Raw genomic sequence first — 18,641 nt, forward strand, 5'->3', positions numbered from 1 at the left:
ATTACCTCTATATTATCATCATCATCTCTCTGTTCTAAGGCTGCATACTTGTTTTGAAAGTACCAGCGTAAATTTACCCTTACACTGCCTCTAAGTTGACCTGTGTTTTTCTTGTCCAATTTTAGGCTTTCTCTGTTCAAATTGAGGTGAGTCCTAGCCCACACTAACCTATGATCACTGCACTTTACCACACCTCTCACTTGTACACCCTGCACTTTGCTGGGATCGGCAGAAAGTATGAAATCAATTTCATTTCTTGTTTCACCATTAGGGCTTTTCCAGGTCATCTTTCTGTTGCTATGTTTACTGAAAAAGGTGTTCATTATTCTCAGCTTATTTCTTTCTGCGAATTCTACCAGCATCTCTCCTCTAGCGTTTCTTGAATCGACGCCGTAGAAGCCAATTGCCTGTTCACCCGCCTGATTTTTCCCCACTTTTGCATTGAAGTTACCCATTACTACTGCATACCAAGTTTGCACTTTTCTCATACCTAATTCAACATCTTCATGAAACTGATCTACTTCCTCATCGTCGTGACTGGATGTTATGAACATATGCACTTTCTGAGTTACAGCACATACCTCATTTGTGAGGTGGTCCATGAAGAGGATAGTTGAACATAAAATGATAAATATCAAAGAAACCAAACGAAAAAAAACCCTTGTTTTTATGGCTTTTATAGTAGGCGGTGTTTTGCCACGGTTACTCCCAAATATACTGCTAAGGCAATACACCCGCTCAATTAAATCACTTTTACATTCCCTTTCATGTTCATTTATCAAAGTTTCTTTTTAATGTTCTCAACGTTGCCGTTCGTAAAATCGCGTGCTCGGGCATTACATATTTTTCTTACTTTATTATCTTTTTCGTTTTATCGTATTTGGCTGCCCGTTTGTGACATTCCCAGCGTAGTAAGAAGAGCACCGGTGCATCATCGATCCTCGAAAGAAGAAGATGAAGCCGGGAGCTGTCAGCGTGCCATTCGCGTTCGCCGGCGTCCCGAATCGTATATGCCTGGTGTCCGTCACGACCGACCTGCCGCACCGAGGCTCGTGAGTGCGCCCTTACTACTGCAATACATCCAGATGGCTTAAGTAACGACCCTCATGTAGCCTATAGACTTGACCTTAGCGCTGAACTGTTTCGGGCCATATGAAGGTCGCGCAGATTTGTGCCACCGCAGAGCTTGTTGTTTCAATAGGGGCACGACCATCGAAAACTTCGAAGCCCTAAAATCGTCCTGTTAAGCTGTGGTGCGAAAGTCCACTACTTCAACCCTTCCGGATGCTCCGGTTTCGAGTCGCGGGCGTTTCTGAACATTATTCTCATTGGCGTTTCAAAAAAGCGTCGGGTTGCTCGAAATAACAATTACACTGGCAAATACGCTTTCACCGTACCCTCTGCGATTCAATTGGTGCGCTTCTTTTCGCATGGCAAGGCTCCCCAAATGGCACACGCTTTTTCACCCTTGCATGCGTATCACAAGAAGCTGTTGTCTACGACTTTTGTGACATTTAAAAGTAAAGTCTGTCAAGTATTCTTTCAGACTGTGAGCAGCGAACTTGGAAAATTCTCGACATACGCCAAGCGCTTCTTTTTTTTTTCCCCCGACAGCTACATCGAAGTAAGCTACTGAAAACCGTAGACACACTCGTTATAATGAGGTAAGTGCGTATCTTGTCTTCACATAATGTGATTCGTTCTACACCTAAGCAATTCCAGAAATTAAAAAGAAAAAGACAGAAAATAGTGGGTAACATTTTCTCGGGTCATATCCTTAATAGCGCACGCATCGTCATGTCTAAGCTGTCAAGCGACCGGCGCTAGGGCGTTGCCGAGCCGCTGAGAGTAAAGAAAAACATTGCTGACTATCCTATGCCGTTTGGAAGCGAAGAAACGATCTCCATCCTAGAACCACTTGTACCGGTGTGACACGTACACTTCTAATCGCGATCGGGGCCGCTGTAGATGAAGCTCGATTGGAATATGTGCGCTGCTATACAACCACTGTCGGATCGTGGTCGCATCCAGTCCGATCACGTTTCTCGATCGCGATCGTAGGCTGACCTTGCCGCCCTCTAGCGCAGTATTCCGAAAATGCTAAAAACAAAAGTGAACGCCGCCCTATAAAAACGTTTAAACCTTTTCATCAGCCATGTTAAGCTGCAAAATTGCAATATTGCCCCAAATTTAAGCATATTTTCTGAATCTGCATTTATAGCCAAGGCATTATGCAGTTCTGAAAGTTGCAGACAATCAGTAGACGATAATAGGCTCGATACGTATCATTGGATCGAGTAGCAGCGACCATAGCCGATTGCGATCGAGAAATCCGACCCGGATCGGCACCGATCGCGATCAGAAGCTTACGTGCGCCCCCGGAATTCTGGAAGGCGTTGTTGCTTAATTCAAATCGATAGTTGATCACACAGTTTCATAATGCTGAGAAGAGCTATAGCTGCAATCGGTGCTACCACTCAAGTGTTTCGCGCAGGAAATTAAAAGAGAGGAACAGCACAGTATGAACCCTCTCTCACGTAATGCCCCTTAATTGGGACTAACAGTATTAATGAACGAACAAACCAAAATTAGACATACAGCACGGGTAGCTAATATTTTAAAAGATTTTAACAAGCAGATGTGCCTGACCTAACACGTAAGGCGTAACACAGTTAACAGGTGCTCTATTAAAACAACGCAATTGATGCTAACGAAAGGGTAATCACAACGTGTCTCTTTGGCGTGGAGTCCTCCAGCCACTTTTACATCTAGTGCTGCCATTGAGGCAAACCGCTCACGCCCAACTCGACGACTTATCGAGGAGGTCTTTCAACTGGTAAGTCATTCAACACACTGCGTTTTGAGCCCTGTACGTTTCTCCGTAGACTCCGACCTTGGCCATCGGATCGCGATTGCGTTTACAGATGCGATCACAGTACGTTCTTCATGCCTATGCGCATGCTCCTGCGCAGGCCCGACTTCTCCAAGGAGCACCCGATTGGCCCTGACAACAGGCTGCGCTGGCTGACGGCTGCCAGCCTGGCAACGTTCCTGGTCCTCTGCATCGCCATCACTACCTACTTCATATACGCTGGTACGCACTGCTACTCGTGCATGGACGAAACACTCCGAAAGAGATGGAGTGGGAGTGGTGGCATGTTTGTCTTTGCAGCTTGTCCCGTATTGTGTGCCGAGACTTTCGAACTTCGTTCGATCGTTGTCCATTCTAGATGTCGTCCACAAACGTTGTGCATGCACATCATATTATTTCCGCCGCACTCGCCCGCAACTTCGCGCAGCTAACTGCTTCTCGTACTTCCAATGGCGAATGCGACGCACATCACCGGGCGAAATAACTCTTGAATACTTTTTTAAAAGAAATGTGTTGAATGCGTCTGGTAATATAGGCCACCACGTGAAACTTTCTCAGCGCTAAAAAAAGTCGCAGTTTCGTCCGAAAGGTAGAAGCATCGATGGCGATAGGAAATTAGTGCACAGTTATACGAACTAAGGATAGTAATTTCATCAACCACATGAACTTCACTTACTAAATTAACTCACCGCCTTCCTCACCTGGGGCGCGACATCAAGCAGCCATCTTCGGCTCAACCTCGCACGCTTTCACTCTCACCTATACAGCACACGGCGCGCACCCACGGCGGTATCGCACTTGAACTTTATAGAACAAATCCGCCTGCAGTGTCGATATAATCTAAATTGCATTAAACAAATTACTGCACTTCGGCCTAACCTCGTATGAGCGGGACATACGGCAATTGTATGTGACCCCAGCCGCACCTTTGCCACTTTCGTTTTCTTCGTTAGTACAACAGTTCACTACAGTTCGTACTGAGCTCGCAGCTGCGCCGTTGTACTTACGTAGAGTAACGTTCGCGTTGCCCGGCCAACCAACGAGCTGAGCGTGGACTCCGAGAATAGTCAGTCGCTCTGTAGCGTCTCGGTGGCCATAGTATATCGGTACGGCGACGTTATTCTCCGCCATGAAATGACGCCGTTGTTTTGTACGTTGTATAATGCGACATGTGTCTGCTAGAGCAGATTTAGGGAGACGACTCTCAGCGAATTTGAATGAAATTCCGAGGTATTGTCGTAGCCAGGACCGTGGGAAATGTGCACCTTCCAGAAGCGCTGGGGATACGAAGCTGGTAAAAGTGTTAACTGGTCAGCGGCCGAGATCAGCAAACGACGTTTAGAGTATAGGTGGGACAAAAGCAAGGAACAGATGAATCGGGGTCATTACAGGTACAGGTAGCCTTACTATATAATAGAGCTTATAATAACGAGAAAGAATGTAGAGCTATAAAAATGCTAAACTGAAACAGATCTAGTAAACTCTGATTAGCACAGCCACGTTATGTGAATTTGGTCGCTCTCCCGTTTCGATGAGAAAGAAATAAATATCACTATCACCGTCGTATTTATCAGATTGTTTCTATTGTTCTAAGATGTAATCCTAGTGCCCTAATTGAACCGGCCCACTTGTCTGCCGGAATTTTCGGGCTTATGATTGCGTCACGATAGGCAGTAAATTTGGGTATTTCAAAGGGCATTTCATGTGGGCATTTGAATAGGCTGATTTCGTGGGTCTCTCGAGCCAAATTATTGAGATTATTTTTCGCGTGTATGCGCCGAGAGAATGTAGCAGCCCTGTCTTCCACCATAGGGAATCCTTGTACCCTAACTGCGAGAACGCTTGTTTTCCGTGGTGCGTAAATCAAAACCCACCGATTCCTTTCGACCTACCATAAACTGTTCATCGTCTTCCTGCAGGCTCGTCGCGACCAACATGTAAGTAATAGAAGAAAAGACAACACTTTTTCATGTTTGACGGCGGTCTATTATCCTGTGTAGTGTTAACGTGATGTTAGCACGATGCTAAGCACCGGATTGCTGCCCGCCACCTGATTAAGCCGTTGCTTCCACTGGCAATTGGAGGACATGGAAGAACACGAACGCAACGCTTTGAAAACACTTGACCAATGTATTCATGCACGTGCAAGTGTGTAGAAGAATGGTGCATGCCGTTCGGTATAAAACTTCTGATGTCTGAATCTCAAGTTAACCTACAAACCTGCAATAATATATATATATATATATATATATATATATATATATATATATGTGTGTGTGTGTGTGTGTGTGTGTGTGTGTGTGTGTGTGTGTGTGTGTGTGTGTGTGTGTGTGTGTGTGTGTGTGTGCGCGCGCGTGCGTGCGTGCGTGCGTGCGTGCGTGCGTGCGTGCGTGCGTGTGTGTGTGCGTGCGTGCGTGCGTGTGTGTGTGTGTGTGTGTGTGTGTGTGTGTGTGTGTGTGTGTGTGTGTGTGTGTGTGTGTGTGTGTGTGTGTGTGTGCGTGCGTGTGTGTGTGTGCGCGTGCGTGTGTGCGTGTGTGTGTGTGTGTAAGCGCGCTACCAGTTCGAGTGTGATCGGAAAATGCAGGCACAAGACAATATTGTCTTGTTCCCGTATTTTCTGCTTAATACGGTAGAAGTAGGCCGGTGGTAGAAGAAAAAGAACGGGCGTATTTGAATAAGATAGTGAAATTCAGTAGTGTTCTTAATTATCGTGCTTACATACCAACATTTGTCCGAAATATTATTATTCCTCGCGAGTGCTTTGACAGGCCTTTTTTACGAGCAGCAGGCGAGGTAAGCGAGCAACGGGGTATAGCAGCAGTAGCAGTGCGTCGGTAATAGCGGTCCCTTGCAACAAAACACACACCGAAGTTAGGTCAAGGCTACACCACCGTTTAACATGTTTCCATTTTTTTTTTATGTTTAACCTGCCACCAGGGCAAGGAGCGATGTAGCCCACCAAAGCTGTCTGTTTGCTTGTCTCTTTTCAGCCGCGCCTCGCCGTTACCCGCGGCTGGTATCTCCGGGCGCACCCCGTGAGTAGACAGCAGATCATGCTTCACATTCTTTGACACAACCTAGACATACCAGACATGCCTTGCTCACGGCACATCGTAGTCGGTCTCGCTTTCGCTTTTTAAATACGTGCTCCAATTCAAGCACGCACTCTATTCGCATATCAATCGGTACTCGCTGCACAAATGTAATTATGTGAAGTTTTAGAACCAGTTCGCGGCCTATAATAGACGTTTACTCTAGGACATACTACACAGTACTAGGTCTTACGCTCCCAATACAAAAGGACTCAAGGGGCCTACAATGTAGTTTGTGGCTTTTGCGTACGCCCAAAGCCGCTCGGATATGCTGTTTCTAAAGCTCCCTATTTACGGCTAGAAGGACGCGGAAAGGAATCAACACAATTAAACCGGCGGCAACTTCCAACACGTTTGTCTCCTGAATAAACCTTCGTTACTTACTTTGTATTCGCTTTTCTAACTATAAGTGTCTAAGTACTACAAAGTTTCGCAGGAAGATCAAGTCTTGAAGTGATTGCAGTGGTCGAACAAGAAATGACGCTGGAGCCAACATTATAAAGAGGTAACTTGCCTTCCGCAAGCTCGCCTCTACATCTCTCGTTCAACCATTGTTGACAATATTTCTTTTAGCGACTGCATAGACTTGAATTCGTTCATCATGCACCCCGTACTCTGGACTTGCGTGGAAACACGAAAACCTTTCCGTGTTGAAATTTGTGTCAAATGAAAATGCCTTCCGTGCCTCGAAAGCGTTTTCTCGTGCGGCTTGATTTAATTGAATTATACGAATAATTGAAAATAGGGGAAATTTTGTTGGACTCGTTGTCTATCTCTCAGTGATGACTCTGCCAGAGACATAGAGAGAGAGAGGGAGGAGGGGATTCATTTGTTTTTGAAACTCTCAAAAAGCCATTGACCGTCAAAAGATAAAAACTCGCGAGCTCACCCTATGTCTTGGTTCTGAAATATTTGACAAGCATTCTGAACATCCTCCATAATGCCTTGTTCACGCAAATGGGCCTAGCTGTTTTTCTCACACCAAAATAAACAGTGTCATATTTCGCCTCGTGCGTTTAGCATCATTAGACATTTCATGGTCCTTAGCTTCCTCCTCTTTTCATCTTGTGGAATTGCTAACTGCATCAGCAGAAATGATTAGCAGCTTCTCTTCTCTTGGCAGCGCCAGCCGATGAACGGGGAGCCACAGGTAACCACGCTTTGCACGTGCAAGTTATAATGCATGCATAGGTATAGTGTGCACGCACTTTGCACTATGCCAACTCATGGCCTCAAAACGCAACTGACATTCATTTATGAATCGTGTTGATATAGCTATAGCTCTCAACACGATAACTGACGTCCATCATATGCATGAAACGGCGCCTCAGGTGTTTCGTGCACAGCGCAGCTACCGAGCACGCGTTGATTAAGCAGAAACAATTCAGTGCTCAGCTGTCGCGCTGCCAATCGAATTTCCACCTATCGTGGTAGCTCAGCTGCTATGACGTTACGCGGTATAGAGTCCGAGGTCGCGGCCTTGAACCCTGCCGCGGTGTTAACATTGAAATGAAGGTGGAATGCAAAAAAAAATAATAATAATAACTCGTATAACGTGCATTGTGCGCACGGTAAAGACCCCAAGGTGGTCAAAATTATTGCGCAGTCCTGCACTCCATGGTGTAACTTATAATCACGTCGAGGTTCTGGTATGTAAATCCCGAGTTTAATTTTTAACTGTTCAACTTTACATTCTGTACAGTAGTTAACCATGCATAATCAATCTTAAATAGTTTATTTAATAGATATAATAATAATTACATGGTCTGGACGCTTACGCACCATTTATTCTGGAAGTGTCCTGAACATCTGTCAAGTTTTGTACTGTTAAAAATAAACGCAAGAAAACACTCTATCACCTTTCCAGAGGCGCAGCCCGTGGTGCCAACGAAGAAATGGGTGATCTACCGTAAGTGTGCCCAGTACAGGGAAGGTGTCCTTCCTGCAGATTGTCCAGTACATACACTCTCGAAGAAAAAGGGTCTACAAAGATAGTTGACGCTGGAGTAAACACCGTGTCCAACACTTGACTCCATCTCCGAGAGTTCTCTTATTACACGAAGGCGTACGTTCGCAACGCATGGTTGTACACTCTCAGATAAAAGTTTGCCCCATTCAGAGCTTATCTGGTTCCCAAGCAATAATCATTTATCTTGCGTACATTTATTTTTCTTTAACGCCGTGTTCTTGGTCTGCTTTTTGGTCACTACATGACTGGGACATGGTGCCATTGTAGTAGACCACTGGCTCCTACGCATTTTGGTGTGACAGGCTGGGCATATTGAAAAAAGCAGGAGGCTATGTTGCTAGTCATTAAGGAAGGTTCACTTCTCTGACCACTTGCCTTCGTGCGTTTGAAGGGCCCCTCACCACGTTTGGGCACTGAAAACAGAGAATCGCGGTGCGTCCACGTGATGACGATCGTGACTGCAAAGTGTGAAACCGCTCCATGACGCGAAGACGGCTGCAATTTAAAACGAAAACCCGTGCGCCCTTCCTCGCTGAGGTGCCCCTGCCATTTCTTTATTGTATATTCGGCTGGTAGTTTTCGAGAGCTCTGTCGCGCGCGGCGCCCCGCATTACATTCCGATTGTCGAAATCGAGCACTCTGTACACATTTGGCTGGTTCTCTCAAAGCTCCGCACTCCGGTTCAAAAGCGCTCGGAGGTGCGCTCACTTTCGGCCTGGGGGCGCGACGGAGATCTGACGGAATTCCGGTCACGTGGCTGCTGCAACTTCCGTTGTTGCCGTGACGTCACATGTGGCGGCATGCCTTGGCGCCTCCTGATGACAGGCTTACGTGTTTCCTCTTCCGGCCTCTCGTTGCTCTGGCAAGCGGCTGCATGTTCGGCTCAGTCAGGCTTTCTCTGGCTCCAACGAAGAGCGCGTTCAGCATCGTTGCAATCCGCGCCAGAGTGCAGTACTGGGACCATCCGAATGTGCCGTTAGGAAGAATGGAGGTAACGCGTGTTGAAGCCCGTATGTAAACCGCAGTGCATGCAAAGTCAGCAATTATGGCGCTTGATTTCGATAAATCATCCTATAACGAACGCAGGAAACTGCCATTTGAGCGGCGTTCCAATTTTGTTTTAGGAAGTATCGCAACCGTCGGTGAATTTTTATTTTTCTTTAGAGCAGTTACTCAAGTTAACTCACAAAGCCGCGTCTAGTTATGAGAACTGCGCTCATGCAGCGCTTTATTTCCACATATGTTACCGGTCGACGCACTCGCCGCATGTCATCGGTGAACAGACGACCGCGCGCTACTCTGGCGCCATATCGTAGCTATCATGGCAGAGCCCGTCTTGCGCAGCACTATACGCATTTCTCGTCATCCTCTCGTCGTACTCTCCTCCTCCGCTTTCCTCCTCGCGCTCTCTTCGCTATCACCGTCTTTCGTCAACCGCTGCGCTCCACGTTCGCTCTTTCACCCTTTGTTGTGCTCGTGCAGTCGGTTACGCCGAGGCACGCCGACGCTCAACGCAGGAAAGGGCGCCTGAGAGCGCTGCTCTAAACGGAGGCACAGCTCATGGCGTAAACGTGACGTAGCACCCCAGCTTCAGGGAAGGAATTTCACTTGCGAACGCTTATCTAGACGAAAAGACAGGGGCCTACGTCGCCAATGAAGCCCGCCTGCGTCATACATGGTGATACGACGTTTCAAATTCTCATATATGTTCTAATAATGAACCAATTTCAAAAAAATAATCATGAGCCATTCCACTCTGTCAAGGTGGATGACCAGCGAAGCTGTTTAGCATAGGACACAGAGGTGGCACAGAATTCTGAACAATGGTACGAACTCATTTGCGGTGATCTTTATATACATTCGCGTGGACGGCGGGACCGTCACCCCGAAGAGCCGGGGAAAACTACACAAGCGTGACGTTTCGATCAAACCGCCACCCCGGGAGAGCAGAAGGAAAGAAAAGTTGATACGCAAGCGCTCTGAATGCCAACAAAGAGAGGGCGGCGCGAACGTAGACATGGCCGACGCGAATTTCAGTATCTGTCCTTATCAGCTTAATATCTGATACGGGTTTTATTTGGACCCAAGATATTGAATTTATTTATGCATGTTGGTGGAGTCCTTGAAGCCTGCTTCACCTCCGCCTGAGGTCGGCCCGGTATTGGAATATCTCCGGGATCGGCCCACGGTTTTTTTGCATGCGCAGAACGAGAAATGCACGGAATCCTAGCCATATATACACAGCTTTGCTGTAAAACATTGTTGCAATAACACGCTCTCTAGATGGCGCTTCACAATAGTTAGTCTATAACGAAAGCTTTCTATGGAGCCCTGTGCAAGCTCCTCTAAGGTTTCCTAATGTTACCGTGAAGTCGATATATACCGACGCGTTTTCTCTACTAGACGACGCCCCGATACGTGTGACGCCCAATGTGCTGATGTGCGCCACCACCGGCCGCGGGACCGAGAAGCTGTCCGAGGCCCTGGACGCCTACTGCACGCACGTCATCTACACCGGACCGCTCGCCATAAAGCGGACGCCGGGAAGCGGCAAGCTCTTCGTGGATGTCCGAGGTATGCGAGACGAGAAAATACCCGACTCACTGTAAGGTCCGCATTAAATTTGATGAACGCATGATTATCCTACGCGCCTGCCCTTTGATGAAAGTTTTCCCTTTGAAGCCCCTTTCTAAGTACATGGAGGAACGAATGAGTCGTCTTCCTTTGCATTCACTGAATTTAGGCCCTTAAATGTAGTTAGCGGGCGTGCGGGCATTTGCACGTGCGTGCGTGTGTGTATGTGTGTGCGTGTGTGTGGTCGTTGTTCAATTCTTAAGTGGGTAGTTCTTATTTTGTGCATCTCAATCGCAAAAATTAAGAGAACAATCTCGGTTCAGTTTTTGGCACTGTGTGAAGTACATGTCTCGTGAGTTGCTTACAAAGCAAAGTAGTGTATATGGCTCCTCAATATTCTTAATTTATTATTCTGCGTGAAGTACCGTCTCAAAATATTTGAAGACCACTTTTGGTGATAAACTTCAGGCAGCAGGCTTCAAAGATACCATACGGAGGCCTATCCTCAGCGCGATGAAAAGCAGGAACATTTATTAAATACGACCAAAAACCATGTTTATCGGCGGCACCATATCACCAATTTATACAAAGAGTTGTTAACGCTAAGATTTCTAAGATCAGCTTTGGTGCTTGCTTTTCACCATTACTGTACTAGAAGGGGTTTAAAATCACCTGCCGCAGGTATAGCCCAATTATACCATTGATCTGGATTGTACTCAAAGCGGCAGAAATATTTTATGATAAAATGAAATGTAGAATCGACTAACGAAGATTGACTAACGGACCGTTCTAACTAGTAATTGTAGTTGGTGAGCTTTGAAGTCAAGGCATCCATATGATAGACTAATTACTTATTGCGTCAACTCTAAGGGCTGTAAACACGGAACGAGCACATCTTGCACGGCAAATTTTGTCTTATGAAGCTTTCTACGCACGAATTAGCAACAGAGAAATAATGGAAACGCTCGTAATTGTTCTAGTTATAACTTTTCTGTAATATCAACGCAAGTTTCCAGAGAAGTAATAACCTGGGTAAACTTGGAAAAATCTCGGGCACAGTCCCAACACCTTCCTCTTCCCCTATGGCACATGTGCAACGTATATTATGCATTGTGGCATAGCGATGCATTTCTTCAACACGGTACATACGCTACAATTTAATGTTGTAATCTTCCTTCAGTACTGTAAAAATTAACCACGCGATTGTTCCTTCTCACACATCCTGTTGCGACTGCAGGGCCAACGGTATACGAGCACGTTTCAGCCCTACAGCCTTGATCAATGCTAGCGAGGCTACAAACAGGGTAAAGCGCACTGCTTATGGCACTGAGGGGGGCGCAGCCACACGTAATTACCAAGTGAACGTGCGGCAACACGAAATAAATGAACGAATCACCAATGCTTTGCGGCGACGCAGACAACGAGGGCTACCGCGTGTTCGCCGGCCTGTCCAAGACCCACGAGCGGTACGTGTCGTTCCGCTGGAAGGCCGCCTCGTGGAACGAGGGCGACGTCCTCCAGGCGCTCGTCGCCTACCTGCGCTTCAACCGGCTGCGAGGCATCGAACTCGTCATGAGCAGCCACACCCAGAGGAGCAAGCTCGTGCGGTTCTGCGAGGTAAAACGCGAGCGCTGCCGCCTGCAGTTGGCCGCGCGAAAGCTTCTACACCTCCCTATTAGGAAAACGTGGCCTCCGAGATTGACGGACACACGCCCACGCGTTACCACATTTAGGGTGCCATGCACGAACTTCTGCGCAGTACAACGAAGGCTAGTCGGCCAACCAGTGCCGATAGCTGGCTGGGTGTAACACAGAAGGGTGGATGAGTCGATCATTGGACACTAACTAATCCTCCTGTGAAGGTCGGCGTGGTGCCATCCTTACGCCGGTGATGGAAGCACCACCGTCTGGTTCTCCTTTGCGGAAGGACAGCGCCAACCATAGTTCTTGCTGCCCTGGACCGAGTTGTTGAGATGGAGCGTAAAGTGCTCACGAGTGTATATACCAGGAGCGTTGTAACGGGAATATGAAGCTACGCTCATTCACCGAACCACAACACTGGCCAAGGTTAGTGGCAACAGCCCGAGTAGGTGGACTCGTCGGTTGGAGATTTCTTGAGCTGTGGCGCAGATAACTACGGTGACAAGGTTACACCATACAAAAACAGTGAGGGGGTTGTTTCTGTGTTTCCATGTATACATCCTTGCGATTTTTTTAATATCTCACGAGCGTCGACAGCACGGCGTATCAGCGACCTTGTAGAGGCCGCTGATGCGCGGGACGGGATCGGTGACAGTATATGCGAGGGCGCGCAAGAAGATTTCTAGTTCGAACGTATTCTCCTGCACTGTTCGCTTAAACGCCTTACCACTACAAGGCCACTGGCATGCCGTGCTGTCGACGCTCGCGTGACATTAAAAAAATTCAAGAGCACTCCGTCTGTATTGCACTGCCGCCCAAAGAACGTTGTACTGTCATCATTGTCAGTGTTTGTTTCGTTTACTTATATGAGGCTCCTTAATGTAGGTTTGAGAAGTTGACCCAAGGTAAATTAAGGCAGCCTGGTCGCTACGCGCTGACACGGTCATTGCTCTTTGAAACCGAAATACTAGCTTCCGCAGACATCTCCATTCATCACGCTGCATGGACGTTCTCACGACAAAAACGACGAGTTTCGCCAACCCTTTCGCAAGTATATCCGTGCCATAATTCTCGCGCGATTTCAAATAAATTCTACTGTACCTAAATATGTTAACTTGAACGACGAAAATAAAGCTTTATGAGAGTAGACGGCTCGTCGGCCTAATAAGGGGAACGGGTTTGCGTGCTAAATACCTTTCTCCCTCTTCACATTGTGCCTTGCCTCTTCCTCTCCGACTGTTCAGAACTTCGTGCAGAAGATGAGGACAAATGCGAGCCTCATCTTGCGGGTACAGAAGACGGTGCAGCTCAACAAGATACTCTTCAAAAAGCTGGCCAGGCAAGACATTATCCTGCTATACTTCGCGATCAAATTTCTTTGAAGCGCGCCGCTAAAGTGAGACGGAAAAGTCGTTCATCTTCCGCTGAATTTTGCTGCGATGTCACTAAAATTGTCGCTAGAACTTTTCAGTAAATTTTAGGTAACGTAGGCGTTTTTGGAACGGTTTCGGTAATGCCCGCTAGCATTACCGAAACATGTCAGGTTTGTCTGGGGTCAGTGTGAGTGAGAAATAAACAGTGAATTCACCAGCAGTGTGTAGTTGGATTTTACATTACCATTATACTTTTACATAACAATGGACGATGACAGCTGAAATTTGGTGTTTACCCTGAGGTCTTTGGGTTCTAAAGGCAGCCTCATTCAAAAGAACACAAGCAATCTGATTTTCCTAGTATGCAAGGACACTCAGTAGCCCACATTATGCTTAAAATTTTCTCGTTCGCGGCGCTCCTCAAACGAGAGCGAAATTCTGCGAAACGCACAAGATCGCATGTCAACATGGAGATGACAATTACGTCACCTGGATGCAGGTCAGTACGACGCTTTCGTTCCTTAGTTCACGTACCTGAAGGCTTTTCGCAGTACTGATTTGTCCAAAACCCATGGGAAAAGAAAGCAGTGTGTTGACCTCATGGCCGCCATTTGCTTACGCTACCTCACGTGTGCATGTTCATGACCACCTTACGACAAATTACCTGGGCTGCGCCGAAGGGCATTTTTTATGTGGCATACACGCGTCATCTAGCGGTGAGGCTGTAATGACAATATAGGTGATTAGGCTTAAGTTTTCCATTGCTGGAGAACAACGGCCAAACGTACTCCGACGTGTGGTCCACCTGCAGTCTTCCCGCGTACCTGATCCTGGAGACGCAAGCGGTGAACCTGCCCGGCCTGCAGACCAGGCGCTTCCCAAACGCGTACCAGCCTTTCGCTGGCTCGCACAAGAACGACATCTACATGGCATGTATATTGCGTACCTCAAGTGCGCAAAAGACGCAGCCTATTCTCACATTTTGTATTCTCGTATACGATGTCACTGGGAGGAGTCAATCAGTTTATGGGGTTTTACGTACCAAAAACAATTTCTGATTATGAGGCACGCAGTAGTGGGGGACTCCGTAAATTTGGACCACCTGGGGTTCCTTACCGCACACCTAAATCTAAAATACACGGGGTTTTCGCATTTGGCCCCCATCCAAATGTGGCCGCCGTGGCCGGGATTCGATCCCGCGACCTCGTGCTTCGCAGCCCAATACGATAACAAGCAACCACGTCATTCCTTTCCGCCAGTAGGTGTGCACAAAAATACAGTATGTATTTTTGTTTAGTTGCAGTATCTTTGTCTCAAGCAATATATCGTTTTATCAGGTTCTGGCTCTGTCATTTAGCGCCGTTACGTACTTTCGCACACTGCCAGTTTCCTGCTAAAATTAGTAATTTAACATTAGTTATATGTTTCTTAATTTGTTTCCGATAACTTCAAGTTTAAAATTATGCCAAGAATGACTGAGCTATGGCTATCATACTTAATACTGGAGAAGAAGCGCACAAAGACAAAACAAAAAACTTGTGCGCTGCCCCGACCCCTGAGTATTATGAACGCATACTAACTTGCTCAACTATCGACTTTGTTGAGTTATAAACCGACTCAAGAAAAATAAATGTCAACTTGCACTGTTCCAAAAAAACGGTGAGAAAAACAAAATGGTAGCATGACAGGGCTCAACAGAGGTCGAAAGCGAACGAACCTGCTGCAGCACAGACACGGAGGCAGCCTTGGTGGTTTTAACTCTTCCGCAATATCATAACGCAGCACACCTAGCCATACTTTAAAAGCTTCCAATGACTCCAACGGCACATATGCACAGTGGAAGAAGCCAAGTACCTTAATATCCGTAAAGCAATATACCTCAAAGTGGCGGGCTAAAAGCAAGTTACTGATCTATTAAGCTTTAATTTTGGATACAATCAAGAGACAATAAATTATTATAAACTTAGAAATTAGGTGTGTGATCTGCGAGCCGCCCTAAGGCCCTTGCAACAGCGCGGACATGTGATCCATCTCCTGGCTGCGCAGAGGTACCGGCTGTGGCAGGTGCACCCTTGGCGTCGTCACCTGCACCTGGACAACGTGTGCTTCACCATTTCCATGGCCGTCATCAAGGCCCGCAAAGGACCCACCAGAAACAGAGTGCTCGAGTACTCCTACACCAGCATCAAGGAGGTACGGGCGCCTCTCGGTGTAGTGGTACTGGGGGCGGGAGGAGTGGTGCGCTTTATAGGTGGTGTCCAAGTCCAAGCCCCAGAGACGGCGCGGCCGTGAATCTCAAAGGACGTGATTTTGCTGATTGCTTACTCCGGAAGCAATTGCAGAACCGAAAACGCGTTATAGACGACACGTTTTGACCGTAATTTGTTACAGGCGCTTCCGCGTGCACGAACAGAGAGAGGGAAAATCGTTGCACTGAGGAAGCTGGCCAAAAATTTCGCTTTGCTGTGTAGTGGTCGTATGGTGGCCACAAATCACATACTGTCATCACACCAGTGTGACAATGTCGGTGCAAGCGATGCCGGTAAAGTGGGTTCAGGCTTTCTTAGCAAGCTGATGGCAACTGCGAGTGGAAGTGTTTAGTTTTTTAAATGTTTTTGGTTACATTTATTTAATGCGATAGACTGGTTCAACCGCACGAGTTTAGTGCCTTGCTGAGTCGGTTGGCACATAAGTCACGTTAAATGTATAACAGGGTCACGGAGGAAGTTGTCACGACAACCGCTGACTTTTGTTATAACATGGCATCCGAGTTCGGCAGTCGACAGCGTGCGCCGCTCGATTTCGGAGGCCTTGGTTAAAACCAAAGCAAATTTTCGTGTAAAACTTTCTAGAGAAAACTGTAGCGCTGGTGTATATGAAAGCTGCAAGCATGCCGGTTCAGCCAACGTGAGAATGATGCAGTTAGTAAATGAATTTTCCTCAACTTCGTCTATATGGCCTTGCGACTTTGCAGATCGATCATTTTCAACAAAATAACTCGGCGCGATGATGCATGTGTGATTACGCATGTGTGCCTTTTCGAAAAAATTGGATTTCTTCAAGGTTTTGGTCAATCAAGGCGCCGTTGACTCATTGTAAATATAGCCATAGTAAGGTCTCAAGCCCCCAATTGTGACCATCATTACCGCAGAAGTTGGGCAGTCGCATCACCGCATTCCAGTCGAATACAAATTTAGTGAAAAACTCCATGTTTAAAACCATTAATTTCCAGACCACTGCGGAACAATTCCTGACAAACTTAAGCAGCACTGTTAAACCGCGCAATCGAGGGAGGACGTGTAAAGACATTAAGGCTGAATAAAGGGAAAATCAGACATCCACCCGTTCATAGCCATTGCTACAAAGAAAACCCATACGGGTTCCTCGAAAGAAAAACCTCAGAGTTAAAGAAAAAATTCGTCCTGGTCCGGGGCCCGAACCCGGGACCACCACCTTTCCGGGGCAGCCGCTCTCCCATCCGAGCTAACCAGGCGGATAGCAGATGGCAGGGCAAAGTCGAACTTGTCGACAACACGAAGACAAGGCAAGTGTTTGACGTAGTAGTTCTGCGGAAACCCGCAATGTGGAGAGAAGTAATGAATAAAGGGTGGGTCATCGCGTGTAAACTTCAGGAAGAGTAAGAACACTAGTGGTCGCAGCCGTTCACCTCTCCTCTCTGCAGCCCTGCGAGCAGAGCTCCATGAAGAAAGGCGTCGACTGGAGGGCGCTGTCACGGTTCCGCGAGAACCGAACCACCTACTATGCCTACGACAACAAGCAGACCATCACCAACAAGGTGTGCATTATAGTGCCAATTTGAAGCCCATGGACAGAGAAGGCTGTGTTGATTTCGTTTTTTCATTGGTTTTGACGCCCAATACCTACTTTTGTGTTATTATTCCTCGTCTGGTTCTTTCTTTAAAGGGAGGATAAGGGAGGCTCGGCCTGCGCGCGCATTTTCCCCCACACAAACAAAATGGCACATCTCGCAAACCATATAACACCCTATTCACACCGTTGTCATCCACCACGTTATGTCACAGCACCAGCGTCCGCCAAGTTGAGAACGTTACCTCGCCGATTCCTCCACAAAAAAGAGAGAGAGAGACATCGGCCAAAATCGCCGTAGTAAAGCTTTCGAAAAGAAACCGGCTCTCTCCTCACGACGGTGCCTCAATTGTGATGGGACGCAGCGGAAGACGGTTGCCTATAACTCACGACTGGGTCCTCCCATACACACAAAAGTCCATGTATTTGTTAGGTACTGCAAATATATTTTGCGAGAAGAAGCTGTTCGATACCAAGTACAACATAAGCACACAAAAGCAGTTGCACGCTTACGCATACGCACCTAGCGCGTCAAAAACTTACGGACGGCACCCACGAAGCCGTGTCCTGCGCTTCAACCTCTTCCCTAATATGGATCGTCAGCTGACCCAAAAGAATACTCTTATACACAGCGTATAGTTGGTGCGTGTTAGTCCCTGTGACCTGTTTACATGCGCGAAACCTGCTCTTTCAGTGCGCGTGTCGTTCCTCAAATAATGAATGCCTTTCTCGCTCTCGTATCGCATGCAGCTGTGGCGGTTGGCTCACGAGTTCCCGCGCTACTGCGTCGCCGCGTATGACGTCGAGAAGGACGACTTCGAGGGCGTCTGTCCCAAGAAGAGCGTGCCCCTGCTACGCATCGTCAAGAAGCTCGTCACGTCCAGCCAGCGAGCACGGCTGGACTGACGCGCCGCGCCCACGCGTGGTGGTCCCGGTCCTTGTCCGCGAAGTGGTCGGGGAGGACCACGCGCCGAGACCGCTCGTTCGGCACGACGGCGATATCGAGCGCCAGCGCTTCGCGTCGCTCTTTCCTTTTTTTTTTTGTATCTTTCCTTTTTTTGTAAAGCAAGAAAGTATCGGAAACTACGCCTTCGCTGCGTTTCACTTCCGTGCCAGCTCCATAGTCCTCGTATCCGCACGATCGCACGCGTTCGTAGTCACAGTAGATTTTGTGTTTTTATTACTTTCTTTCCCTTTGGGCATACTGAAGAGTACCAACCAAGGTGCAGGCATCGAGGCATATATGACTAACTGTTTTCGATATCGGTAATAAATGTGCATTCATGCTGCTA

General features: G+C 47.3%; 1 protein-coding gene and 1 pseudogene across 1 annotated transcript; both read left to right on the forward strand.

The window, feature by feature from the left end:
• The first annotated feature begins 1,659 nt into the window (after positions 1–1,659).
• On the forward strand, positions 1,660–18,641 carry LOC126526040 (uncharacterized). The gene is made up of 9 exons (XM_055067972.2): positions 1,660–1,664; positions 2,973–3,094; positions 10,337–10,507; positions 11,925–12,124; positions 13,393–13,487; positions 14,333–14,450; positions 15,568–15,714; positions 17,204–17,317; positions 18,100–18,641. Exons 1-9 carry the CDS (start codon positions 1,660–1,662, stop codon positions 18,253–18,255), a joined length of 1,128 nt encoding a protein of 375 aa, XP_054923947.1. The 3' UTR covers positions 18,256–18,641.
• Positions 9,951–10,125, forward strand: LOC126526087 (U2 spliceosomal RNA; annotated as a pseudogene).

Source organism: Dermacentor andersoni, chromosome 8, assembly GCF_023375885.2.
Source record: "Dermacentor andersoni chromosome 8, qqDerAnde1_hic_scaffold, whole genome shotgun sequence".
Classification (NCBI taxonomy): Eukaryota; Metazoa; Arthropoda; class Arachnida; order Ixodida; family Ixodidae; genus Dermacentor; species Dermacentor andersoni.

Bases quoted from the DNA above. Each gene is read 5' to 3' on its own strand.
- LOC126526040 (XM_055067972.2), top strand. The intron at 10,508-11,924 runs GTATGCGAGACG...GCGGCGACGCAG, and splicing joins GCTCTTCGTGGATGTCCGAG to ACAACGAGGGCTACCGCGTG. The intron at 15,715-17,203 runs GTACGGGCGCCT...TCCTCTCTGCAG, and splicing joins CCTACACCAGCATCAAGGAG to CCCTGCGAGCAGAGCTCCAT.